General features: G+C 40.6%; 2 protein-coding genes across 2 annotated transcripts in view; both read right to left on the reverse strand.

Annotated features, from left to right (window-relative positions):
• Positions 1 to 2,221, reverse strand: part of LOC146970085 (uncharacterized) — a 9,645-nt gene extending 7,424 nt beyond the window's left edge. The window contains exon 1 of the mRNA XM_085804586.1: positions 2,201 to 2,221. Within this exon, the coding sequence (XP_085660712.1) occupies positions 2,201 to 2,221 (21 nt within the window). The remainder of the gene's footprint in view (positions 1 to 2,200) is intronic.
• Positions 2,222 to 6,225: 4,004 nt separating this feature from the next.
• LOC146970086 (arylsulfatase I-like) lies at positions 6,226 to 27,883 on the reverse strand. The gene is made up of 10 exons (XM_085804542.1): positions 27,701 to 27,883; positions 25,519 to 25,658; positions 22,867 to 23,016; positions 19,883 to 19,957; positions 18,847 to 19,021; positions 16,807 to 17,043; positions 15,479 to 15,625; positions 12,051 to 12,198; positions 9,659 to 10,173; positions 6,226 to 6,676 (listed from the first exon to the last, which is right to left on the reverse strand). Exons 1-10 carry the CDS (start codon positions 27,872 to 27,874, stop codon positions 6,239 to 6,241), a joined length of 2,199 nt encoding a protein of 732 aa, XP_085660668.1. The 5' UTR covers positions 27,875 to 27,883; the 3' UTR covers positions 6,226 to 6,238.
• Positions 27,884 to 27,902: the final 19 nt, after the last annotated feature.

A 27,902-nucleotide genomic window follows, 5' to 3' on the forward strand; every position in this document is an offset into this window, starting at 1 on the left:
TTAATAGTTATCACTTTATTTATGGATTCCTACATAAACAAAGTGATTAACAACTGTGCATTCAGAAACTATAGCTGACATTTTGGGCCTGTGAAAGCTTCCTGCTAATGTGTGATGTTACAGTGATGATTGCTCTTTGCTGATGTTTCATTCCCAATGATATTACTCATCACTGAAGTCCTGTAAATTGCTTTGTGAGGACTTTTCTCTGTAGCTCCTGGTGGTAGAAACCATGTGGAGTTTCCTCAGACATCGGCTGAACTCAGTCTGAACCAGGTTTCAGGTTTATTTCAGGTTTATTTCTCCCCTGTTAAATCTGTCCCCCAAGTGTTGGCTGGATTATTCACAGTAATGGGAACACAGTTATTGGGCAGACATCTTGTTTCACTGCTTTGAACACTGAAATTAAATTCCATTAACCTTGTATCAGCATGTCAGCAGAAAAATACTGGAGACAAAAACCTCAGCAAATAAAACCCAAATAACCCACCTGCAGAGCTGGATAACAACATGGTGAAAACAAGACTCTTGTATTCATCAGGTGTCGTTTGTCAAACTCACATTTCTTCCACAGCACCACACTTCACTGTGTTACTGCTGCAATGTGTTGTAAAACCCTGAGCTGAAAGGTTTTTTGTTTTTCAGTTAAAATGCAGCTTTTCCAAGTGAAGTACAAAAAAAAAATGTAAATGCTTCTATCAAAATGTGCTGCTGGTTGGTTTGTGTCTAACGTGCATCACATCTGCAGTCGAATATTGAAGTGAATTGATTTCTGTATCCATTCGAATCCATTTAAAAATGTCTTTTAAATTGAACAAAAGCTGAAAAGTTTTCTCTTTCATAGTTTGTATAAAATGTTTTTCTTTCTCTTTTTTTTGGTAGACGACAATATAAATAACATACTCTTGTAAATCTCAGTAGCTACTTTGACCTTGTTATCTTCAAATATGATGAGTAATTTATGACTCTTAACAGCCAGGGTGCAGTTTTCTAAGGCAGTGGTTCTCAAAATGGGGTCCTTCTTCTATTTCTATTTCTATTTCTACAAATCCTTCCAAAAATTCATGCCATTGGCCCAAAAAAGTAATATTATTCAATCTCAGAACAAATATTTGTGTGTTTCTGCCTGGTGTTTGTTTCAAAATGTTGTACAAATTGTGGGTCTGTGGTCTAATTTGTGTCAGATTAGGGGTCCTTGATGTAAAAAAAAAAAAAAAGTTTGAAAAGCACGGGCAACGAACACAGTTGTGTTTTTGTTGAATCATGAATGAATGATCACAAAGGGCAGAGTCTGTCAGTTTCTTTTCAATTTTCATAATGCAAAACAAAACATTCGTATTTTGGTAAGTAAATTCATCTAAATAAACCTCTTTTAGCAATCACCAGCAAATGGAGCGGATTAGATCTGACCTGAGATACTGTATATCTCTAGATGACGTTTATAAACATGTTTTTTTTTTTTTTACTGAAAATGACCTACATCAGGAAAAAACTATGGTTAAATATAGTTGCTGATCCCTCCTTTACATGTTCATTATGTTAGTTTAGATGCTGAGCAGCAGCAGCAGCAGCCTGGTCTGGTCTGGTCTGGTCTGGTCTGGTTTTGGTAGTTGAGTATCTAACAAGCAGCAGAATCAGCAGCTTCCTGAATCATGAAGTTTTAATCCCAGAGGATTACATAATCCCACGTGTGTTCAGGGATAAAAGAAGAGGCCCAAATTCAATTATTCCTCTGTGGAAACAGTGTGAAGTGGGAAGGCAACGGCAAGCGTGGAGAATCCAATTGTGGCCCATGTGTGTGTGTGTGTGTGTGTGTGAGACTGAACTGACTTGCAGCGATGGTTGATCTCTGGCTCCACTTAGTGGTCACATTGTGTTTCGAACAGTAAATAAAAGAACTTTAACACTTTTATAATAGTTTCATTCTGTGAACAACATCTATCATGTAAGTTACTAGAGAGCATTTGGACTGATAGTAAAAATCATCCTGAACTTTTTTCTACATGCAGAATGAGCCCTGTTTTATGTTCTGTATGTTTAGCAACTTTAAATATTATGAACAATCATTTGAAATATGAATCCCACAGTAAAGTAGAGCAGATTTCACCCTTAAGATTTAAATCATAAAATGAGGATTTAAAACCTTCAAGTCTCAGATGTGAGCTGGTGAACTGCTCCAACTACACAATATAAGACAAACCGCGACAGTGAAGCCTTTCATATCCTTATAAATGTATTTAATTACTAGGCCTTCACTGAAAGGACACGGTCTCGTGTGTAAGAGACTTCAAAATATATAAAAATCTAAACCCTTTCAATGCAATATATGTATGTTTCCTCTTTTTCTTTTTCTTTTAATAGTCTCGTTAGTGAGAGTTGTGGCGTGTAGTAGCCAGTATTCATTAAAAAAAAAAAAAGACAGAGTCGCCGTTGATGTGATTTTACCTTTATTTACTCAGGGTGGAGGAATCGAGCGTCCATTTAAAGTGTTTCTAGCTCGGCGCTCACACTGCCGCGCACTGTTGCACAACAGCCACAGACCTGGTTTGTTGGCTATTGAGCAAATACACAGAAATATTTAGAGGTTAGGTGTCTCGCTCAAGTGGAAAACCAACATCTCACTTCAAAGATGCTGCTTACGATGGTGTAAAAAAAGAAAGAAAAAAACCCTCTGCTCTGTTTTCTGAGCTGTAACTGACAAACACAAACTCACCGTGGCTGCTGCTGTTCAACTGGCTCATTCTGTGAACTTATTTCACTGGGCTCAGACTCTGATCTATTTCTTCTGATCCTGAAAACAACTGAAAGTCTTAAATAACTCAACAGATTAAAAAAAAAAAAAAACTACAGCGGATAATTTTTAGATTTTTGTTACTTTACAGTTTATAAATATGAAAATATTGGGTTTGCCTGAACAAGTTGTGTGAAATACTACGTTCAAATGACGGTTTCTGCTGTTCACAGTAGGATGTAGGATGAATTAAAAAAAAAACACATACTGTTAAGTTCATAGTCAAAAGCTACTGGCAGTACTGTACATTCAAACAACCACAGTATCCAAACAACGGCCGCTTCCAGCCATAGTACAATGTAAACACGTTATAAGAGCTGAAAACAAATAATATATAAAAACAAAACTACAACAGTGAAAATATATAAAAAAAGAAAATATATTAAAAACTCCTTTGTAGCTTTTTTTTCTTGTTGACAAAGAAAAACAACAAAGTGATGTAACGTATAATTATCATGATCATGCACCGTCACTATTTAATTAAACATCCGACTCTAAACCCTTAAATTACATTTTAGGTGTAAACATGAAGTCAAATCTGCGACAAACCACAGATTCTTTACAACGACACTTTCTGTTTATAGTTTTAACATAATCGAATCATTTACAGTGTTAATAATAATATTAATATACATTTTACTGTCACACAGTCGGTCCTTGTGCCAAGAACTCTGTCGGTTCGTTAAGTGATGGAAATGGTCACGAAACACATAGTGGAGGTTATACTGTAATGTAACAGCAGTTGTTGGGGGAAAAAAACAACCTCTGGTTTTATTTTAAAGGGTCACTTCACCAAAAATGGCAAAAGAGAGTTTCCTGTCTAGTTGTATTCAGCCAGGCAGACAATTTATTTTCAATATTTATGGCATTTATCTATCCCAAAAGTCCATATGTAAAGTGTTTATTGTAACAAAAAAAAAAAAAAAAGAGCCAACAAGTAATTATTGAAAAAAAAAAAAAATCTAAACAATACCAGGGGTGCTTCAATAATGATAAATCAAATAATAATGATGACTGTCCGACAAAAAATATTTGAGCTACTAAATTTACTCCCTTTGTTCCAAAAACTAAAAAAAAGGATGCATCTACACAACGACAACATCACAACGCAATGACGTAATAAGCCAATACAAGAAGAAACAAAAGCAAAAAATACGTTTTGGCGCCTAAACTCACGATCAACGTCAATGTTTTTATATAAAATGCCTCGTCAAAGACTCAAGCGTCTGCCTGGCTAAGTGGGAAAATGTGTTAATGGAGGTTGAGTGGACTGACCCTTTAATAAATGTTTAGTACTGGCAGTGACGCCTCACATCTCTAAAACCGTCAGTAACATGAAGACAGAGTAGCGTTTGTGAACGGAGAGAAGCCAGTGACTGGACATGAGAGAGAGAGACGGAGGTTTAGGAAGTGACGGTGAAACGACAAAAAAAAAAGAAAAAAAAGAAGCAGGTGTTTGACCAAAGACGGTTTATAAACCAAGACGCCCCATGACGAGTCAGCTTCCTGTATACATGCACTGCAAAAACTCAGAATCTCACCAAGAATATTTGTCTTATTTCTAGTCAAAACAAATCTCATTCTACTAAAAACAAGATCATCACATTTAAAAAGCAGCTTGTTTTTAGACACTTTTTACTTCTGTCAAGCAGATTTTCACTTGAAATAAGTAGAAAAATCTGATAGTGGAGCAAGTTTTTTTTCAAGTGAAAATGAGTTAAAAACAAGTTCATTTTTAGGTGATGAATCTTATTTTAAGTGAAAAGAGTTTAGTTTTGACTAGAAATGAGACATTTTGACAAGAAATAAGACAAATATTCTTGGAAAGATGTGGAGTTTTTGCACAGTGTTACGTGGGTTTCTGCACGGCCACGCCCCTTTAGGAGACTGGAGGCAGCCTGGAGTGTATTGACTCCAATGGGACAATTTAACGTGAACACAGATTATGGTCTGTCCTTTCTCCCCACAGTCACTGAAGTAAATTTTGAACTCATTTTTCACAAGCCACATCTCTTCTGAACATTTTCACACGAAAATGGCAATTTTCAGAAGGACACATCAGGAGAAAATGAACTTTGTTCCAGACCTGTCTCTGTCTCAACAAAGCACTCTCGCAACTCTAGGCAACGTCAAACAAGCGGCAGCGAACTCCCGTGATAATTATTTAAATAATTTTCGTCATGCTAAATATGACTGCTATCTAAATATCTAAAGGGACAACAAGGAGTTTCTCCATTGGGAGAACGAAAAATTCCGCGACAATAAAAAAGTCTGATATTAATGTGGATGAATCTCCGTTACCACTTGTTAATGGTCCATTTTAGATAAATCTATGGTTTTGTCTCTATGGTTATTTTGTTATTATTAGTGGTGGTGGAAATGCTGGGCGAGCCGACCAGCGTTTCTTTACTTTCGGTTCCAACTTTCTTCCAACCTCTGACTTTAATTCTTGATGAATGAAAACATGAGTCTGTCTTGCGCCGGTCAAAGAATTTCACGGTGTGGAGGCTCATAAATGTAGTGTGGAAACACTTTGCTTTTCCTAAACTCCTCGTTGTCCCTTTAATGTCAATCATAAGAAAATATAAATATCTCACTTTCATCTACCTACAAATTGTATAAATCCACACGCACGTTCACAGACGAGGTGGGGTGACGCAGGGCCGTTGTCTAGGGGAGAAAGGTGGTGATAACTCTAGGGGCCCATAAAAAACCCCAGTAGTCTAATCTTTGTATGACTGATTTATTCTGCGTAAGACCCTGACTAATACTCATAGTACACTGTAAAAACTCAGCATCTTTCCAAGAATATTTGTCTTATTTCTTGTCCAAATGTCTCATTTCTAGTCAAAACTAATCTCTTTCCACTTAAAATAAGACTCATTACCTAAAAATTTACTTGTTTTTAGATCATTTTCACTTAAATTCACAATAAATAGAAAAATCTGCCAGTGAAAGTAAGTTTTTTTGTGCTTGTAATAAGGAAGAAAAACTTGCTCCACTATCAGATTTTTCTTCTTATTCCAAGTGAAAATCTGCTTGAAAGAAGTAAAGTGTCTAAAAACAAGCTGCTTTTAATATGATGAGTCTTATTTTAAGTAGAATGAGATTTGTTTTGACTAGAAATGACATTTTGACTAGAAATAAGACAAATATTCTTGCTCAGATACTTGAGTTTTTGCAGTGTAATGCTGCATTAGCATCAAAACAAAGAAGGCTAAATAAAAAACCACAATACATACGTAGTCTAAGAAAAAAAAAGGAAAAGTTAGGGGGAGGGGCCCACTTTAGTATTCTTTAAGGGGGCCCAGAATTCCTAGCAACGGCCCTGGGTGACGGTTGGCCACGCCCATTCAGGAGACAGGAAGTGAAACTGTTTCTATCATTGGAGCCTCTCATGGGGGGTCTTGGTAAATAGAGGATCTTCGGTTTGACTTGTTGGACACCTCAGATCCGATTGGACATCATCCCCGTGTTCAGTTTCAGGAAGAAGGACTTGAGCTTGCACAGCCGACACCTGGTCTTCTTCCTCTTCTTCTTGCTGTTCTTTCCTTTCTTGTAGACGCCCTGGTACTTCCCCTCCTGGCCCTCGTCCTCTCCGTCCTGGCCCTCGTCCACCCAGGGCACCCAGGCGCCGCCGTGCTCGCTGGGATCGGCCCGCGGGTCGTCGGGCGGGAAGTAGACCGGCACGGCGGTCCGGTTGTAGTGGGCGAGCCGCGCCAGCAGCCGCTGCACCACGTCGGGCCGCTGGTCGGCCAGGTCCCGCCGCTCGTACGGGTCGGCGGTGATGTTGAAGAGCCAGATGTTTTTGTGGGCGGTGGATTTGTAGAAAGACGAGAGGGTGCGTTCCAGGTTCCACCAGCGGCCGGGCAGCGTGGGGAGAACCTGAGGATCGAGACTTACAATTAAAGATGTACAGAAAAGAAACATGAATTTGATTCCACTGTGGGTCTTAACATCAGTGTAATAACTCATCTATCAGACGATGGAGCACAAACTTTGTGCAAAATTCTATCGACCAAATCTCCTTGTTGTTTACATTCTACTTCCTGGTAGAAAACCAGCTGTAATGTGAATGAGATCAATAGTAACGAACGAGAGTTTAGCTATATATCATATTTTTCACGCCCTATCACCGTTTAGACAAATCTGAAATGATTGAAGAAACATTACTATTTCTGTGTGTGTGTTTTGTGTTGCTATGTGTTGTATTTATTCAGTTTGGGGGAATCACAGTGTCTAGAAAGCATCAGTGGCTCAGCTGACAGGGACAGCTAACGGTAGCTAAGCTAACGGCAGCTAAGATAACGGCGGTAGCTAAGCTAACAGCAGGACGTCAGCTGTTAAAACCCTCCCGTTGTGGGACACGACATGAAACTACTCCAGTTAGCTCAGTCATGTTGGAACTCAGGTATCCGCTGGAGAAAATATTTTTTCATGGAGCGTTTATTGAGTCACTGAGTTATTAAAGTTAAACAGGTAGCTAACCGTTAGCCCAGCTAATCTATGATAATCATGACTAGGCTAATTACAAAAATGTGCACACAGAAATAGTAATGTTTGTCCAATCATTGGTTTTATAAACTTTACAAACATCAGATTAGTCTAAACGGTGATATAGTGACATGAAAAATTATATATATATAGTGAAACTCTCGTCCATCACTATTGTTCTCATGCTGGTTTTCTACCAGGAAGCAGTTGTAAACAACAAGGCGATTCGTCCTATTTTCGAGTAAATCCGGGGTGAAAGTGGGGTAGTTTTTTTTTGTATTGGATAATGCAGGCGCACGGATTAAATGTCACGTTGCTCACGATTCATCAGCCACTGATATTGAATCCATCATCCGTCAATCATATGTCTGAGACACACACACACACACACACACGGAGCTCCGTCTCGCCCCAAACATTGACTATCCCGCCCGCTCGAAAACGACCAATCAAATTTGTTTTGTCACGTCAGACAGCCGAACTCTGAAACATCCTGGAAAGACATTATTATCCGATCGCAGAGCGCCTGCTCTCCCCGCCACAGAAACTAACACAACAAACCACTGCACTGCTCCACCTTTTATTTCTGTAAGGAAATCATCCAAAAAAAAAGTGTTTGTTTCTGTTTATATACTGTTTATACTGTACTGTTACATTACGAGCAGCATGGAGGTATCTGGATGTTTTTTGGTGTGTCTTTTTGTTACGAAGACAGTTGGTATCCATTTGCAACCGTCATATGGACATGCACTGCTACGCCGAGACCCCCTGTAACTCAGAGAAGCCACGGAGGACTCTGAAACTTCTCCCAGCCCTTAGTCCACATGAGGGGGAGGAGATCATGAGGATGAAATTTGAATTTTGGGTGAACTATTCTTTTAACTGGTCTGGTACCAGGGTTCCTACAGCGTAAGCCAAGTTAGATTGAAGACTTTTTAAGACATTTTTAAAGCCACTTGAAATGAAATTTAAGACTGGCTTCACAACAAACGCACAAAAAAGTGATGAAAAGTGACATGAACGATGGGTTAGGGTCACTTGGTAGAGCACGGCCACTGTCTCTTTCCAGCTGTCCTTTAGAAATAAATGCATAAAAAGTCCGGGGGAAAAAAACACTGACTCGGGAGCTGGAGGCGGTGAGACATTTAGTCGGAATGTTACCAATTATTTTGAGATTTGAGACTAATTACAATCATAAAATACCACTTAACAAGTGTTAACATTTTTAAGACATTTGAAAAATTGATTTAAGACATTTTAATGCCAATTAAGGCCTTGTTTTTAGATTAATGAATTTAATGCCTTTTAAGTAGTGATACGGATCGATACTGAAATATCGATACTTCCGATACCAGGTCTGTGTGCTCAAAAATCGATTCCCAAATGAAAATATCGATACTTTTGATACTTCATACTTGTGGTAATGTATATCATTAACAGGAACATGGTGGAAAGTAACTAAACTATTGAGACCTTGTCTAAAAGACATGCAGTTTTTAGGAACTACTTTTTCTTCCGCCTGGGTAAGTGCGTAATTTATTTATTTTTTATTTAAAGGTTTATTTGAAATGGGACCTCACATATTCATGAACATACAAGAAAACACAACATTTAATTGCAGTAAATATGTCGGATTTAGCTGGGAGCTAATTTCCATCCGTAGTCCCATGGCACTTAATTAAATAAAATTACAATCAGACATTTAAAAACGATAAACATTTAAGACGATAGACAATAACCTCCATAGGGTGTTTAGCAGCAGTTACAATTACAGTGTTGCAAATTACTCAGCAGGAGACAATGCTAGGCGACGCATTGCCACCTGCAGAGCGAAAGAGAGGGAAAAAAAAAAAAAAATGCGTAACCCGCTGCTCACTCAACAGTCAGTCTGTCTCAGTCTGTGTAGAGTCTCAGCTCCACAAACAGTGAAGACAGATATCTGTGGGAAAATTATAAATAATATTTTGGTTTAATGGTTTTATTATTTTACAATATGTTCTTTTTTTAGTGTTTGAAACACCATTTTCACATATTTTGTACGATTGTGTGAGTTCTGTTTTTTCTGTTGTTGTACTATTAGCTTGGCTATATTGTAAACGAGGCCGCTACCTCAATATACTTCAGAGTTTAAAATAAATAGATATATGTTACTCTGATGTCTTGTATCCTTAGGAGGCTATGACTTACTTTTATTTTATTTTTTTAGATTTACCAGGCACATTAGGTGTATTTGCACAAAGTATCGGTATCGGATCGGTATCGCCGATACCAGCCTGAATTTTACTCAGTATCGGATCGGAAAGAACATTTGTGGTATCGAACATCACTAGTTTTAAGACTTTTTAAGGACCCGTAAGAACCCTGGGTCAGTACCTGAGGGGGGACCCAGTCTCCGTGGCCGGGGTCTCCAGTCAGCAGCTTCCAGTCCCCGACCCGGATGGCCGCCTGCACCGACGTGTCCCACAGCTGCTGCACTCTGAGCAGCGACGTCACGTTGTGGTTCTGGTACGGGGACCACGTCGTCCTCCTGGACTTGGACTTGAAATGATGTGACTTGTGCCGGTTGTTGAGCAGGTTCTGGTTCTGCTTCTGGTTCATTGTGGCCCGTCTGGACTTTGTTCTGGACTCGGACGGAGAACCGCTGGAGTGGGAGTCCTGGTGCAGCAGCTGGTTCTGGGAGAAGGACTTGGTCTTGGGTTTGGCTACGGGCTTTGATTTGGGGAGGGGCTTGTGCTTCAGCTTGGGTTTGGGTTTGGGTTTAAACGTCCGAGGTTTGTTGGTGGTTTTCAACCTGAAGGCCGACTTCTGCTTCGGCTGCTGCCTCAGGATCTTCTTCTTCTTCTTCTTCTTCTTGGGCTTCTTAAGAGCCGGAGCTTTTGACGAGCGGACTGACGAGACCAAACAAAACACAAAACAAAGAAAGAAATTATTATTTCAACCTTGATGCTGAGTAACATCACTATTCTCTTTAATAGAGAGAGGACGATATCTGACACCTCTTTCAATGATGTACAATTCCTTTTTACCTTTGCTCAGGAAGTTGTACACTGCAAAAACTCAACATCTTACCAAGAATATTTGTCAAAAACAATCTCCTTCTACTTAAAATAAGACTCATCATATAAAAAGCAGCTTGTTTTTAGACACTTTTTACATCTTTCAAGCAGATTTTCACTTAAAATAATCTGATAGTGGAGCAAGTTTTTCTTTCTTATTACAAGCACAAAACACCTGCTTTCACTGGCAGATTTTTCTACTTATTTCAAGTGAAAATTAGTTTGAAACAAGTGACAATTATCTTAAAACAGGTAGATTATTAGGTGATGAGTCTTATTTTAAGTGAAAAGAGATTAGTTTTGACTAGAAATGAGACATTTTGACTAGAAATGAGACAAATATTCTTGGAAAGATTTAGAGTTTTTGCAGTGTAGTCTACTTGTTATGACAGACAGAACAATTCACTAATGTTTAAACTCATTTTAACAACTTATTTATGTTGACAATAGAGCTCTCTTTTGGCCAATTCATGCAACTGTATTTTCAAAAAACAAAACATACAAACAAAATGAAACTAAGTCTAAAAGGGAAAAGTGAAACACATTGAAATAAGGTCCGTTCATCTAGGTACTGTGTGTTTAGAGATCACATATTTTTGCCTATAAGGTCCTTCTTATATGATTAAGTTCACATTTCTTCTTTCTTCTTCTTCCTAAAGTCTACAATATTCAAAGTGAAAACTCACTTCGTTGCATATATATTTTTTAAATTAATTGTTATGATATTTTTGGTTGTGTTGATAGAGACGTACAAAATGCAACAAAAACATGTTCTTTTACTCTCATTTTCCAAATAAAAGAACACGGCCCTGAAATATGCAGGGACGTCTTTCCAAATAAAGGCTTCCTTCCCCGTTCAATAGGTGGCGGAGCTAGCAATGCATGTGATATGATGTAGAATTAAAATGACCTAATGAAAGTCCCCTCTTTTTTTCTTGCTTTTAATTGTATGTTTAAAGGGGACGTATTATGGAAATATCACTTGTTGAAGGCTCTTTAACATATATTTGGGTGTTTGTCTTGCCTTCAGGCCCCCAAAATGTGAGAATTGACAAAAAAAATCTGTAATTTTCAGGCTCATGAGGTTAAAATCCATGTGGTTTTACAAGCCGTTCCCTCAGATGTCTTCCAGTGATGTAACTAGCTTTCAAATTTGCATAATACCATCCCTACCTGGTACCAGTAGAAGGGGCGGGGCAAGCAGTGGTTCATTTGCATTTAAAGGGACACTGAAACCAGCCGTTCTGAACAGGGCTGTTTAGAGAGGATGAAAAGAGCTGTGATGTTTGATCCTTGAGGGATTTTGACCAAAGCATGTGACAGACATGTCTTTAAGACACCTGGGAACTATTTTAATTTGTATAAAAGGGGCAGAATATGTCTTCTTTAATGTTTACAATTTCTACAATTTGGGGTTTTATCAAAATTTTTATGTTTTTATGTTTTTTTTGTTGTTTTTTCCGTTTCCAATTCTTACTGTCAAATGTTCTGTTTTTCTGTAAAGCACATTGAGTTGCTCCATATAAATATAAATAAAGCTTGGGTCGCCTTGGCTGCGATCGAAACGTTGCAACTTTTATTAGAACCATTTGCAAGCGGGAGTTTTCCTCTGTTACAGTAAAAGCCTGAAGACAACCTGAAATACCTTCACAGTCGAGCTGCAGCTTTGTAGCGTGCAGCAACCCCTTTTAGGTGTTGCCGTTGGTTACCTGAGGCCTCCTCTGTGCCCGCGTCCCAGGTCATGGTCTGGACCGGGGGCTTGTGCAGCGGGTCGATGTTGTGCAGGATCTCCTGACGAGGCGACTCCTTCCCCTCGCTGATGGTCGGCCACACGTCGAACCCGTCCAGCCCCCGACTCTGAACACACAACAAGGTGATGATGATGATGATGATGATGATGATGATACCCAGGGGGCAAAATCCCAGTTTTTTGAAAAACGGACACGGAGTGTTGTCAAAGGTTTGACAGCAGAAATGATCTGTAGGAAGTTGAAGGATTAAAACCTGGGTGGACAACCTGGTCAACTAGCTGCTGGAAAGCTACAGGGGACAAAACCCCTTTCTGGGGTCATTCTGCTGGAGAAATGATGTAAATGCAAATATTTAGGTACTACAATGGCATAAATAGTCATACAACTATAACATTTGGCAGAGAGTATCTTGACACATAGGAGGAGGCATGGAAAAAAGATTCTGGGGTTTATTGAAACTGGATTTTAAGATATCACCCTCAACATCCCAAAAAAGATCCAAAAAAAGTACTGTTCGCCTGACAAATTATTATTTTTCCGCACTTTATGGAGAATATCTATGCTTAACATGTATATAGAAAATTTCCTTAATTCATAAGCTTCCATTTGAGTCCAAGATAGCCTTTCTACTAGCTACTGGAAAGCTACAGGCTGTCTCCAAACAATGCAACACCTGTTGTGAAAAACTCCATGTTAACTGGCCTGATCAGAAACCATTGTATTTCTGGTCTCCCCAAAGTGAACAGAGAGATAGAGAAGACCGTTGGCCACAGCAAGTGGGGCTTTGGAGATAGAAAGACTATCTGGGACTCAAATGGAAGCTTATGAATTAAGGACATTTTCTGTATACATGTTAAGCATAGATATTCTCCATAAAGTGCTGAAAAATAATAATTTTCATGAGAATTTGTCAGGCGAACAGTACTTTTTTTTTGTCTTTTTTGGGATGTTGAGGGTGATATCTTAAAATCCAGTTGCAACAAACCCCAGAATCTTTTTTTCCTGCCTCCCCCTATGTGTCAAGATACTCTCTGCCAAATGTTATAGTTGTATGACTATTTATGCCATTGTAGTACCTAAATATTTGCATTTACATCATTTCGCCAGCAAAATGACCCCAGAAAGGGGTTTTGGCCCCCTGTAGCTTTCCAGCAGCTAGTTGACCAGGTTGTCCACCCAGGTTTTAATCCTTCAAGTTCCTACAGATCATTTCTGGTGTCAAACCTTTTACCACGCTCCCTGTCTGTTGTTTTGCTTTGCCCCCTGGGTATGAGGCGTCTTTTTTAGTTGACACTGTGAAAAACTGTCCACGTTTCCTGTATCAGTATGTTAACGAGATTAAATTTAACCACGCAGGTGCAAATAACCATAAATCCCCGTTTGGTAACAGTCGCTGCTGAGCGTCTCTATTAGTCAGATACGAGCGCTGATTGATGTTTGACTCTTGCTCATCTGCTTTCGCAATAGAAATCTACTTTCATATGAAGCCAACAAAGCTTTTTGGAAGCTGAAACGCAAACTGCACCGACTCGCCAGCGAGAGAAATTTATGTCTGAACTGAAGACACGAAGCGTCTGTGGCTGTGCAGCCGGTGTTTGGAAGAAGTGCACTTATCATCATCATAATCGGCCGAGAGCACATTCATCTACAATGATAATAAAACACTGACAGTTTTACAGTAGCGCAGTTAAGTAACCTGAACCCCGGTGCAGACAAGAAGCCAAATCAGAGCTGGAATAAACTCCTCCATTCAGATAAAACCAGTGAGTGGAGTCACCTCAGAGCGGATTCTAACGTTTGGAAAGACGACTAGAAAAGAAACACACAACCTTAATCCAGAACATCAATATTTATAGTGGGAACTTGGATGCATCCACATCTCTAGTCTGATTTATTGCGCTTATAAATTGAGTCTTGAGTCTTTTCCTGTGTCATGTAACCTTATGATCCAGGTTACAAATGCTTTCATTTAAAAAAACATGTTGTTGTTTAGGGCTGGGAGAAAAAAATCGATTCACATAAGTATCACAGTATTTTTTTTGACAAGTTTTTTTTTTTTAATATACTGTAAATTGTGCAATGTGCATTTGTTTGCCTTTTTTACATCCAGAGAGTCCAGGTTTTGAAAAGGGTTTAAGTTCACTTTATAATGGAGTATGTTAATTTATAGGCTCCTACAGTATTTGTGTGCAGATAAATGTTAACATGTAGTAGTTTACCTCCGTCTATATCTCATTCTGTCAGAAAGGTTTCAGAAGCCAGTTTTTTTTATACTCTTTTATTTTTGCCTCTTTTCTGCAGTCCAGGCTTTGGAAAAGAGAGTAAACATATACAGTATATTGCTGCTGAATAAATCTTAAAAACTGACTTAACATGTGATGTGTATTTTTGGGGGAAATATAGTTCCTGTAATAGTCTGTAGACAATAATAATCATTCAACTGTTTCACTGCTGTTAAAAATGCAGACAAAAAACCGAGAAAATCTGCAATATCGTAAAATCGCAATTTGAATCGAATCGGCATCCAAAAAATCATAGAAGAATCGAATCACAAGAAAAGAGTATCGTCCCAGCCCTATTGTACTATGACATACTTGGTTTCTATTATAGAAACAAAAGTTGTTTCTCCTTTAATGCGAGAAAAAGACTGATTCAGGCAACTTTTGTATCAATACTTGACTATGGTGACATCTTATACATGCATGCAAATCTCTCCTCTCTGAAAATGCTGGATTCGGTGTATCATCATGCAGCATTAAGATAACAGATTCAGGTTTTCTTACTCATCACTGTCGTCTTTATGAGAGTGTTGGCTGGCCTTCTCTGTACAATCGTAGATGGGAACACTGGTATTGCTTTCTTTATAAGGCCGTCCTGTGTGACTTGCCTCCTTATTCATGTTCTCTCTTGGATAAAGTCAACACCAGAAGCTGTCGTCTCAGGCACGGTAGATTGATAATGTTCACTATTCCTCGTACGTGGACTGTCTTTAGGGAAAGTGCCTTCAAAGCATTCGCACCCTCGTCCTGGTATAAGTTACAGAGTCGTCTTAAATTGGATTATCTCCCAAGTATGGAAGATTTTAAAGCTATAGGATCGAGGACTATTTGACTACTGAATGCACATGTTCTCTCACCGAACGCAGCTGGTGATTATAATGTATTGATGTGATTTGCTGTTACTGTTTTAGCTGTTTTTATGTTTGTTTTGTTGATGTTGTCCAAATGTGTACTTGATGTGAATGTACTGTGCTGCTCTCTTGGCCAGGACCCCCTTGCAAAAGAGATTCTGAATCTCAATGGGATTATTCCTGGTTAAATAAAGGTTAAATAAAAAAAATAAAAAAATGTTGTTATATATTGTTGAAGGTGCTGAGCGTCACCGACCTGGCTGACGTTTCCCCCGGCCAGGCCGACCAGCGTGGGGAACCAGTCTGTGATGTGGAGCAGAGCTTTGGAGACGCGTCGCCGGTGTCTCAGCAGAGGACTGTGAACGAAGGCCACGCCGCGCACACCGCCCTCCCAGTACGTCCCCTGACACAACAAACACAGTGAGTCAGGATTTATTATCATCATTTTTAATCATTCAATCCACTTCACTTTGGAAAAAAAGTGTGTAAATGTTGTTGTGACTGAGGCTCCTCTGGATAAAAAAAGCTCATGTTGCTGCAGAAATTATTTACCAACTGTCTTCCTCTTAAAACAATAGGTTAGAATATTATGACTTTTCTCTCAGAAAATTATGACATTTTTTCTCATAAATTACGACTTTATTCTCATAAATTACGACTTTATTCTCATGGAATTTAAAAATTCCTTTATTCCTAATGCAATTGGGGCACTGAACACCATGCCCCGTTGATGCGTTGATGCGATGATGTGTTGTAATGTAACTGCCACTGCTGTCCTGCTTTTGCCATGAAGATGTTTGTGTGTAAGTGTTGTTGATGTTTTTGTTGTTATCCTCTGTCCTGCTTGTTGTTGTTGTTATTGTCTTGCCTTGTTGTTTTTTATGAGACCAAAAACAAATCTCCACATCGTGGACAAATAAAACTAACTAACTAACTAACTAACTAACTAAATTACGACTTTATTCTCGTAATATTATGACTTTATTCTCATAAATTACAACTTTATTCTCGTAATATTATGACTTTATTCTCATAAATTACAACTTTATTCTTGTAATATTATGACTTTATTCTCATAAATTACAACTTTATTCTTGTAATATTATGACTTTATTCTCATAAATTACGACTTTATTCTCATAAATTACAACTTTATTCTCGTAATATTATGACTTTATTCTCATAAATTACGACTTTATTCTCATAAATTACGACTTTATTCTCGTAATATTATGACTTTATTCTCATAAATTACAACTTTATTCTTGTAATATTATGACTTTATTCTCATAAATTACGACTTTATTCTCATAAATTACAACTTTATTCTCATAAATTACAACTTTATTCTCGTAATATTATGACTTTATTCTCATAAATTACGACTTTATTCTCGTAAATTATGACTTTATTCTCGAAGTTTGTGACTTTTTTCTCTCTTAAATGTGGCCCTAATACTCCGTCGTAGTTATCGTCTCATCAAGGAAAATATTAAAATCCACAAACCAACCCCCAAACTGTCAGACATACAGTATTTAGTATGTCTATATATTTAGTATTTAGTCAGTAGTTGTTGGCCGTTACCTTGCGGCCTCTCAGCGGCCAGTTGCTGCCGCCGGTGAAGGGCTGGGCGCCGTTGTCGGTGGAGTAGATGATGACGCTGTTCTTGTAGTAGCCGTACTTCCTGAGGGCGTAGGTGACGTTGTGCACGGCCTCGTCCACCGTCGACACCATGGCCGCAAACTTCCTCCGGGCCACGTTGGCCATGTCGCGGTACGGGTAGATGTAGGGTTTAGGAGGCTGCAGCGGAGTGTGGACGGCCTGGGGGACGCAGTCGCAACAACACGGGCAATTACTACTATTATTGTCTTTTTTTCTCCTCAGTCGTCTGATTCACTGATACTCAACACTTCCACTCAGTTTTGGCCTTAAAGTCCCACTCCCGCGACCCTTTTCGGCCATTTTAAAACCAGCTCATTAGCCATGCACATTAGCAATGCACCTCCGGGGGTTGGGCGGAGACTGCGCTGCTCTGCACCCGCCCAGCCACCTCCTCGCACCCCACCCCCCCGCTTGCTGACAGCTGGACATTGTACAATTACAGATTCAGCGCATTTAGCGTAAAACTCCACACTGGGATTCGATCCCAGACTGGTGCATAGTCCTTGCTCACGGTGCAAGCTGCTCTACCAGGTGAGCTATACCTGTTATACCTGAACAGCTACACCGAGCTGTGAAGGCTTTCACCTCTGAGCCAGATGCAGAGCGGGGCGGGAGCTTGTAGCACTAGTGCCCTCCCCTGGAGCTGTGACACCCTCAACTCCAGTCTTCCTGAAACTGCCAGTTTGAGTCTGCCATTGGTTCACAGCAGTTTGAAGGCAGAAAAACTCTGAAATGCAATTTTGCACTTCCTTCTCTGCTGATAAGTGCTCTAACACAAGAAAAATGCCACAGGAACATGTGAAAAGCTCAAAAAACACGATTTTCACGGGAGTGGGTCTTTAACACTCGGCTTTGCGCATTCTTGTGTCAGGATTAGGGGTCCCATTTTTTCTTAAGAAGCGATGTTAGTGATTTTTACGAAGGAGTATTAGGGCCAATACAAAAAAAAAAATCCAGCCAAAAAAAAAAAAAACAGGTTAAAAAAAATAGATAAATAAAAAAGCCTGGCAAAAAAAAAAAAAATCCAGCAAAAAAAAAAAAATCCGGCAAAAAAAAAAAAAAAAAACCAGGCAAAAAAAAAAAAAAAAAAAAAAACCCCCCAAACATGTCAGGCAAAAAAAAAAAAATCGAGCAAAAATTTTTAGTTTTATTTTCTCAAATCCCTCCAAATCCAATAAAACCGAGAACAAGCAAATCTTTCTTTCTCTTTCTTTTGAGTTACAACTCGTTTCTTTCCGAGTGGCGTGGTTTTAATTTAACATTTTGAGTTCATATGAGCCGATCGCTCTCCGCTCTAATAAGTTTCTGATGCTCCGAGGCAAACAGACACTTTAATGTGGCTTCTCTCTGTGTTTGTCCAACTTTCCCCTGACAGCTTTCATCCAGACACAAACCCACGTGTTTGTTGTATTCGATCCGTTTCACTCGGAGATGATTGTATGTTTAAAGGGGACGTATTATGGAAATATCACTTGTTGAAGGCTCTTTAACATATATCTGGGTGTTTGTTTTGCCTTCTAGCCCCCAAAATGTGAGAATTGACAAAAAGAATCTGTAATCTTCAGGCTCCCAAGGTTAAAATCCATGTGGTTTTACAAGCCGTTCCCTCAGATGTCTTCCAGTGATGTAACTAGCTTTCAAATTTGCATAATACCATCCCTACCTGGTACAGGTAGAAGGGGCGGGGCAAGCAGTGGTTCATTTGCATTTAAAGGGACAGACACTGAAACCAGCCGTCCTGAACAGGGCTGTTTAGAGAGGATGTAAAGAGCTGTGATGTTTGATCCTTGGGGGATTTTGACTGAAGCATGTGACAGACATGTCTTTAAGACACCTGGGAACTATTTTAATTTGTATAAAAGGGGCAGAATATGTCTTCTTTAATGTTTACAATTTGATGATTGACTGCTTGTTGAAGGGTTAGGGTTAGGGGTTAGGGGTTAGGAGTTAGGGTTAGGTCACCTGGAGGGAGAGCAGCAGGAAGAGCGGCCGGCCCGCCGGGTCGTGGCTCTCCAGGATCTTGCGAGCTCGCTGCGTGAACAGCGTGGTGGAGTATTTCCCCTCCTGACCCCAGGCCACGCCCTCGTCGTCGTGGAGGTCGTAGCCGCACAACCCCGGGCCGTCGCACGAGCCGTAGCTTTAAGACAGAGGGGGGGGATCATGTGAGTTTGAGAATCACATCTAGTGTGTGCATGGATATATAGATATATATACGTAGATGGTGCATTGGGGCTTGTTTGGAATGTCTGACGGCCGCCATCTTGAGGAGGAGTTCCTCCTGACCAGCAGTCAACAGTCAGACCGTTTGACAGCTGTGAATCTGGTGAAATGCCAAACTTTTGTGCCGCGTACGGATGTTCCCATGAAAGAAACGCCAAAACCAAGAGACATGGAAGAACTCAGTAATAAGTTGTTTTATATTATATAACTGTTATGAACTTGTTGAATGTGATGTAGGTGAGTTATCTGACATAAATGAAACAACGTAACGTATCATAGGGTGGAGATGTGTTACATTTACTGCATATACCGCTAGTTCATATATTAATAGTTTGTTATTTTGTTGCCTGTAGGCTAGGCTTATCAGCGGTCCCCCCCCCCCCCCCGGCTGTGAGTTTGTGGTTGCCATGGTGATGAGGCCGGCGAGTGAGTGTAAACCACTGTAGGCTACCTATATAATTGTGCTAGGCCATATTAAATCAGTTTCATGGCACTGACATGAACCCTAACTGCTAACCTGAGTTATGTAGCTGAGTTGTAGTATTGATATTAAAACAAACGGCTTGAAAATCGGTTGAAAATTCAGTGCTAGACCTCTGCCTCTGTAGATAGGCTACAGGAAGTCAAAGTTAGACACCTCCTGCTCAAGATGGCGGCGGCGACGGCGACAATCCGTTCCAATGGGCAGCAGCGTCAGAGACAGAGGCATCTATGTATATACTGTATATCTATGTATATATCTATGTAGTGTGTGAATGTGACGGTGAATATTAGTTACCTGTAGTAATCCACACTTCCTGTTAAAGAGCCGAAGAAAGTGTCGAAGCCCTTCCTGGTGGGCAGACACGCTCTCCTGAGGGGAAAGGCAAACAAGAAGTCAACGGAGATTCAGGTTTCATTGTTTGAGCCCCCGCTGTAACTCCCAAAAGGCACGGAGGACTCTGAAACTTCTCCCAACCCTTAGTCCACATGAGTGAAATTTCAACTATCCCTTTAAAGGGGACGTATTATGGAAATATCACTTTTTGAAGGCTCTTTAACATATATTTAGGTGCTTGCTTGTCTTGCCTTTTAGCCCCTAAAATGCAAGAATTGACAACATTTTTTGTTATTTTCAGGCTCCTAACGTTAAAATCCATGTGCTTTTTCGAACTGTTCCCTCCGTTGTCTTCCAATTAGTTTTCTAATTTGCATAATACAAAACCACCCCTACCTGTGAATAATTAATTAATTTGCATTTAAAGGGACAGGCACTGAAACCAGCCGTTCTGAACAGGGCTGTTTTGAGAGGATGAAAAGAGCTGTGATGTTTGATCCTTGGGGGATTTTGACCGAAGCATGTGACACACATGTCTTTAAGACACCTGGGAACTATTTTAATTTGTATAAAAGGGGCAGAATATGTCTCCTTTAAGAGTAAATGTCTCACTGTGGAGTTTTATTTATTTTATTGAGTAAATAAGTAATCACAGGTCAAAGGTTAAAGGTCAGGCAGTTTCTTGTGTGTCCTGAACTGTGTGTTCACTTGACCTCCCAAAACACTTTGCACCACAATCACGACACAATATCTCACAAATAGTTCATATTTGATCTGACCTGAGACCAGTCTGAGTAATTCTAGTTTCTTTATTTGTTCACATTCATGTCCGCTGGTTAATGTGCTTCTTCCTTCTGTTCGTGTGTTACAATCATTTACATGTGATACAAAGAAACCTCGTTATAACCAAGGGGGCAGTTGTCGGTCTGAGAAGTGAAGCTCACTTCCGCGTTCAAAAACCTGCAATCCCCCCGGCTGTCGCTGGGGGCTGGTGTCAGAAGGGAGCAACTCCAATTGAGCCCCATGTTAAAATAGCCGATTTTACAGCTTAAAAAAACATATTTACAGCCTGGTACATTTCATTTTTTTGGTCTCAACCGATAGTTTCTACCCCCGCACACACTCTGAGGGGGGTGAATTTTTTTTAAACTCTACCGTTTTACTGTTATTAGGTTTAAAGTTCTGGCCAATCAGGGCGCGGAACCGTTGAGTGACAGGTCCGGAGACCGCTGCTTCGAGGCGAGTGGGCGGGCTCTCGGCCGGCCAACGGCCGCACCGCTCCAAATATGGCAAGTAGAATCCAACATGGCGCGGTTCAAACCCCCGTAGTAGCGGCACAAAACAGACTCCCCCAAACCAATGGGTGACGTCACGGTGCTACGTCCATTCTTTTTACAGTCTATGGTTATAACCTGCAACTGAAATCTCCACAGAAGACGTTAAACACGCAAAACTAACAATTATAAAACAACAACATACAGTATGCAGTGATCAGAGAATTTAGTTGTATTTATTTCGCTTTTTTTAGCTCACAAACTGCTCTATTGGACTCTACATAACTGAATTTACCTCTAACCTGTAGCTCCGTTCTCAGTGGTGGTTCGACTAAATTAAAATAAATGAGACTCATTCTGATCATTAAAACCATTTTGCAGGATTAAAACTTTGCTGAACTTAAACATTCACAACAGGAGCGATAAGTACGTGTTTACATTGTTCCTCCATCCCTGCTGCTCCCGCTGCGCGCCGAGCAGGTGAATGAGCTTATAGCCGAGCGGCGAGCGGGGAAACGATCAGCTGATGTTTCAGTAAGTTTATATCTGACTGAGGAACTGGAGGTCGCGACCCCGGAGGTTCGACTCGTTCGACCACGTGTGAACCAGTGTGTGATAAAAGGCCGAGGACCCAGACTGAACTCAAGGTGTCGGTATGTTTCAACCGACGTGTTTGTTGGATGGTTGAACAGCATCTAAACCTCGACCCCCCCACCCCAGTCCCCCCCCAGCCCCCCCACCCCCTCCTCCTCCTCAACATCAGTTCAGGAGGAAGTTCATCTTCTTTTTTTTAAGTCTTAACACAGTTATTACGCTTTATTTTACTGCGCACATCCAAGAGCAACATTAAAACTGAGGAAATAACATCAGAAACAACTTCAATATCAAACATTTGAGCCGTAGATAATCAAATGTTTGCAAAAATAAAAGTTAAAGGGATAGTTCACCCAAAATTGCCCCTCATGTGGACAAAGGGCTGGGAGAAGTTTCAGAGTCCTCCGTGGCTTCTCTGAGTTACAGGGGGTCTCGGTGTAGCAGTGCATGTCCATATGACGGTTGAGAACGGAGCTCACTTTTCTTCGTAACAAAAAGACACACCAAAAAACATCCAAATACCTCCATGCTGCTCGTCTGTAATGTCCCTCTGGTATTGAAGCCCCGACATGAGAAATTGTTCCGAAAAAAATTAAATAAGTCTGTGTTTGAAGCTTGTTTGTAGCGGAAGCTCCCAGTGTCTCAGTTCACTGCTCTTCCTGTGTCAGACCGGCGGAACAATTTCTCATGTTGGGGCTTCAATACAACCCTCAATACCCCCCCCCCCCCCTTCTCTTCTCTTCCTGTCTTTTCTCTCGTTGATTTTCCTTTTTTCTTTTTTTTTTGGCATGTATCTGTACATAGGTTGACTAATTGAAAATGTAACAAATTGAAGCAAAAGAAAAACTGTCTATGTAGTACGTATGTACAGTATGTATATTATAAACGACGCACACTGGAGATGGGATCCATGTATGGTATTCATGCAGTTGTGTCTAACAGCTCTCTGTCAGTTTAAACTGTTTTGTTTTGTTTTTTCTCACTACAGTTTTTTGAAAACTCAATAAAAAACTATTTGAAATAAACCAATAGTGAAACTCATTAGTCCTCCACCTGTCCGCTCTCCCTCCCTCTCACCTGTAGAAGCCCAGGTGCCACTTGCCGACCATGTGTGTGCTGTACCCGGCCTCTCGCAGCCGCTCGGGCAGCGTGTCCATGTGCGACGGCAGACAGCTGGGCTGCCGCGGTCTGATGATGGAGTGCTGCAGCCCCGTGTGAATCTGGTACCTGCAGGGGAGGGAATAAAAAAAGGAGACTCCAGTCCATAAACAATTGTTGGCAGGGCCGGCCGCTGGCATCAACCCTCTATGTGGTTGTTCAGGGCCACAGCCGTTAGGTGGGGGCCACATGATCAGAAAGGTACCGGGGTTCATCAAGTCATTTAAACATCCTGAGGTCTGCACGTGCAGCTATGAGCTTTATATGTAATGTGAAGTCAATATTCAGCTTCTTTTATCTCACATTTGAGACATTTGGTGAAAATAGAACGGCAGAATGACAACATTTGTGCTCAAAAAGCAATCTTACAAAATGTCATTTTAGACTTGTTTTCTACACTTCTCTATTACTGTATTCATATCCTATTTCAAGCACCAAAACAGTTCATTCTCATGACTGAAGGAGTGTTTTCACTAGGGATTTGAAATTTTTCAAAAAGCAGACCTCAAATTTCCAGCATTTGTCCTAAATTATTTCTTTCTACAGTGTTCTAGGACAAACTGGCCTCAGTGTGCTTACAGCGGAGGTTTAATATTTAGACATAAAACACTTGAGTATTGTTACATCTGCAAGTATCTTAAGAAAATATGTAAAAGTTGAAAAAATGGCCTCAAACCTCAGAGGGATAAACACGTCTGTATTCAGTTTTAACCAGTGATTTGGTGTTTGCGCTTAGAGTGCAGGGCCACAAACAAAAACCTTGTTTAGGGGGCCACCAACATCCTAGGGCCGGCCCTGATTGTTGGTTTTGTCGCTGCTGCTGCTGCTGCTGCTGCTGCTGCTGAGACAGAGTCGAACGTTTGTCCTCGCAGCAGCAGAAGCAGAGACTCATTAATTCTCAGGTTGCCTCATCAATAATCAGATTATTCAGAGCAGCCAACTAAAACCTCATGTGAACCAGAGTCTCAGACTCTCTGGTTCAACATCCACACGATCTGAAGCGTCTGAGTTCAATGTCTGTCTGCAATTTTATTTGATCTATTTTCATCTTGTATAATCACTTCCTGTTAACCTCATCAGGATCAATAAAGTCTCAAAAAAAAAGCTGTAAAAACATCTAGAGAAATACCTGAAATAGAGAAAATTAAGACCAGAGAATATGAATCTGTGCTATAAGTAAAAATCCACAAAATTCACTAATTAAGTTGCAGATTTACTATTTTTTCCTGTTTAATGTTAATGTAAAATCGATTATTTTTGGACTTTGATAAATTGATAAAACAAAACACATGCCATTCTTTTTTACAATACTGCTTGTTTTGTTTATACATTTCTGACAATTAAAGAAAATAATCAGTCGAAAAAAATTGCAAAGACTAGAAAATACAAACGAGGATGAGCTGCATAAATGATACTTAATGTTAAAACAAGTTCAACGAGGTTAAAAACCATAAAACAAAACAAAAGAGAGAAAAAAAATCCCTGCTGCTTTGATTCAAGGAGATCAAACATCTGACTGATCATCAGCGACAAAGAGTTTTTGCATTTGTACCATTTAAAGCTGCGACGTGAATCAACTCCAGACGACGTCCCTGAGGTGAAGTCTACCCAGTGTTTTTAATAACAACAACAACAACAACAACAACAACAGTCGGGTTTCCCAACATTCGCTGCAGGGTCCGTTTGACAAAGCAGCTTTAGTGAAACTCTGAGTCTGTTCACCCTGAACTGAGGGGAAACTCTGGGTTTTCTGTTTCAGAAAGGGAGGTAAGTCAAACCAGGGACAGAGGAGTAACTCCAGCCCGTTTCACAAAGAGAGGTAACTGAAGCTCAGAGTCAGTTACTATGGCAACACACTCCGTGAACCTAACCTGGTCGGGACCCTGAGTTTCTCCTCTTTATCTGAAGCTGCAGACTGAAAGCAGCAGCTGACAGGACTGGATGTTTTATTCTCCATGAGGATTAGTTTGATCGTTCCCGTTGTTCTGCACCGTCACTTTATCTCAACAACCCTCACATGACACGAGTCACAACACGGACACACACGCAGTTCAGAGAAAATTGCACTTCTCTCTTATTGTTTTCGTAGCAGGTCGATCCACTTCTGGATTATTTCCAGGTGATTGATGACTACACCACATCCCCGTCACGTTAGAATGGAGACAAACGTGAACTTATCAAACACACATTTGGAGTTGCACCTGCTCAAACACACAGTAATGTTGAATAACTCCTGAGATTTCTTTTTTTAGATTAATACTCACATATTGTCCCACGGTAAAAAAAAAATCCGAGCTCACGTCCATTTGCCGCTGCTGCAGAATCTTTTTTTTTTTTGGGGGGGGGGGTTTGCTGGTTGCCATGGTGAATCATGTTATCTTTGTTCCATTGATGAGGGCTTTTCATCTCCCTGTAACTCAGGGTCAAGTTACTCAGAGTTGATTGAACCAACTGTTATCACCTGTTCTCAGAGTAGATGAACTCAGAGTTCAGGACTAGACTCAGAGTTTGTTGAAGCTGCTTTGTGAAACAGACCCCAGGTCAGTGAAGAGACGCGGCGTGGTGCTGTACCTGCCCGTGATGAGCTGGCTGCGTGACGGCGTGCAGATCGGCTGCACGTAGTAGTTCTCCAGCGTCACGCCGGCCGCCGCCAGCTTGTCCAGAGTGGGAGTCTTGATGGTCGGGTTGTGGTAGCCGATGTCGTTGAAGCCCTGAGACAGAGATAATATAACACAACTCTGAGGAATATTTACCCACCTGAAGTTATTTTACTTTTATTGTTGTATTTGTTTTCATACTAAAGTCAAGTTAAAGGGATAGTTCAACATTTTTGACAAATTGGTCCATTGCCATAATCCCTATAGTCATAGAGCAGTAGGTTTGTTACCTTTATTTGTTGGTGCAAGCTATTTTTAGAACGGCGGAGCAGAGCGGCGAGCTGCTCAGAGCTACGCTACGTTCCGTTATTATCTCATAGCGTGGTGAATGTGCAGGTCACAACTTGATTGTGTATTTGATGAGTTTGATGAGGGAAACCAAGAAATCCCATAATGAGCCTCCGTAGCGTAGCTCTGAGCAGCTCACGGCTCTGCTCCGCCGTTCTAAAAACAGCTTGCACCGACAATTAAAGGTAACAAACCTACTGCTATGACTATAGGGATTATGGCAATGGGCCAATTTGCCAAAAGGTTGAACTATCCCTTTAATAACACCACATGCTAACGTGCACCAGGCCTAATCAGAAGTGACATCAACTTAATCAGCTGCAGCGCTGCAACAAACCGTTACTCTCACCATTAATTCACTTCTCATTATTTTCTAAACTAAACCAACTGCAACCAGATGATTAAATGTCTGCCACCTGTTGAAAGGACGATCCTGTAAAAACACCATCCAATCACTTTTAATGCCACGAATGAATTATTAATTGGATTGTGAAGCGTCAATCAAACTGCCAGACGACACCAGACTCAGAGCTGATGCTAACTTTGCTAAATTCAACGAGACAGTTGCAGCAAAGTTACGACGGAAAAAAAAAAACAAGCACCGTGAGTTCCTGTGCTCTGGAGGTGGTGGAGAGAAAGTCTGAAGAAAGGGGCTTTGACTTTTGGATGGTGTGTTTTCAAAATGGAGCCCGCTCGAACCGTTTTTCCAGGATACTCTACCTTTAAAGAGAAACTATGCAGGATTTTTTACCTTAATGAAGCAGCTTCAGAGTCCTAGGGCTGGTTAAAGGTGTTTTTCAGAAACGGCCGTTTGTCCTGATTGTCGCGCCTCCTTCTACGAGTTTTCACAAGTTTCCGCACGAGTTTACCCGTGTAAGGAAAACTAATTTGATTGGTCGTTATCGAGCGGGCGGGATATTTAATGTTTGGGGCGAGACGGAGCTCGGTGTGTGTGTGTGTTGTCTCAGACGTTTGATTGACGGATGACGTATCGAATATCAGTGGCTGGTGAATCGTGCGCAGGCTGACGTATAATCCGTGTTCCTGTATTATCCAATGCGAAAAAAATACCACACTTTCATCCCGGATTCACTTGAAAATAGAATTTAGCACAAAGTTTGGGCTCCATCGTCTGATAGATGAGTTATTACACTAATGTTAAGACCCACAGTGGAATCAAATTCAATTTTCTTTTCTGAACACCTTTAAACCAATGACTAGTAACTAGTTCCAGGGAGAATGGAGCGTCTCTTGGCTGAAAACCAACCTGGTAAGATCAGAGCCTCCGACCCGGTGTCCCAGCTCTCGTCTCTGCAGCACCGCCACACAAACACGCCTCGTAACACGTAATCTCTTGTTTATGACATATAAGACTACACATATATACACATTGTAACGCGCCTATGATAAATAACGTTATCCACCGCTCCATGGATTGATTTCACGTCCGCTTCGTTGAAAACAGATGCACATGGAGGAGAGGAGGGTTAGAGACACAGAGGAAAAGAGACCAGACAAGTCTTTAAGAAAAATGTCGATCTCAAGTTTTAAGAAGCCAATCTTCATCTATAGGAGATGGAAAACGCAATATTTAGATGAAATTATTTAGTGATGTGCAAAATGAACAAACAATTCAAGTATCATTTTTTAATTTTACTGATATTTGTGTTGAAGATTTTGCTGCTTTTTGACTTTATAGACGGAAACTGTTAAATTGCACATGGAGACTTTAAAAAAAAAAAAATCTGTTCATCTGTTCTTCTTAAACATGTAGCCACACACACACACACACACACACACACACACACCTGGTCGTCTGTGAGGATGAATATGATGTGCGGCTGCCGCTTCTTCGTCTCGTGGCTCTGCGGCTGCGGCTGCGGCTGCGGCTGCTGGTCTGGTTTGGGCCTGTGGGCGCTCAGGCCGTCCAGGCTGCACACGACCACGACGCCCAGCGCGGCCAGAACCAGAGCGGACTGCATCTTTACTACAGGAGCCTGCAGGGACACA

Source organism: Trachurus japonicus, chromosome 17 (genome assembly GCF_045865225.1).
Source record: "Trachurus japonicus isolate A0001 chromosome 17, Traja_1.0".
Lineage (NCBI taxonomy): Eukaryota > Metazoa > Chordata > Actinopteri > Carangiformes > Carangidae > Trachurus > Trachurus japonicus.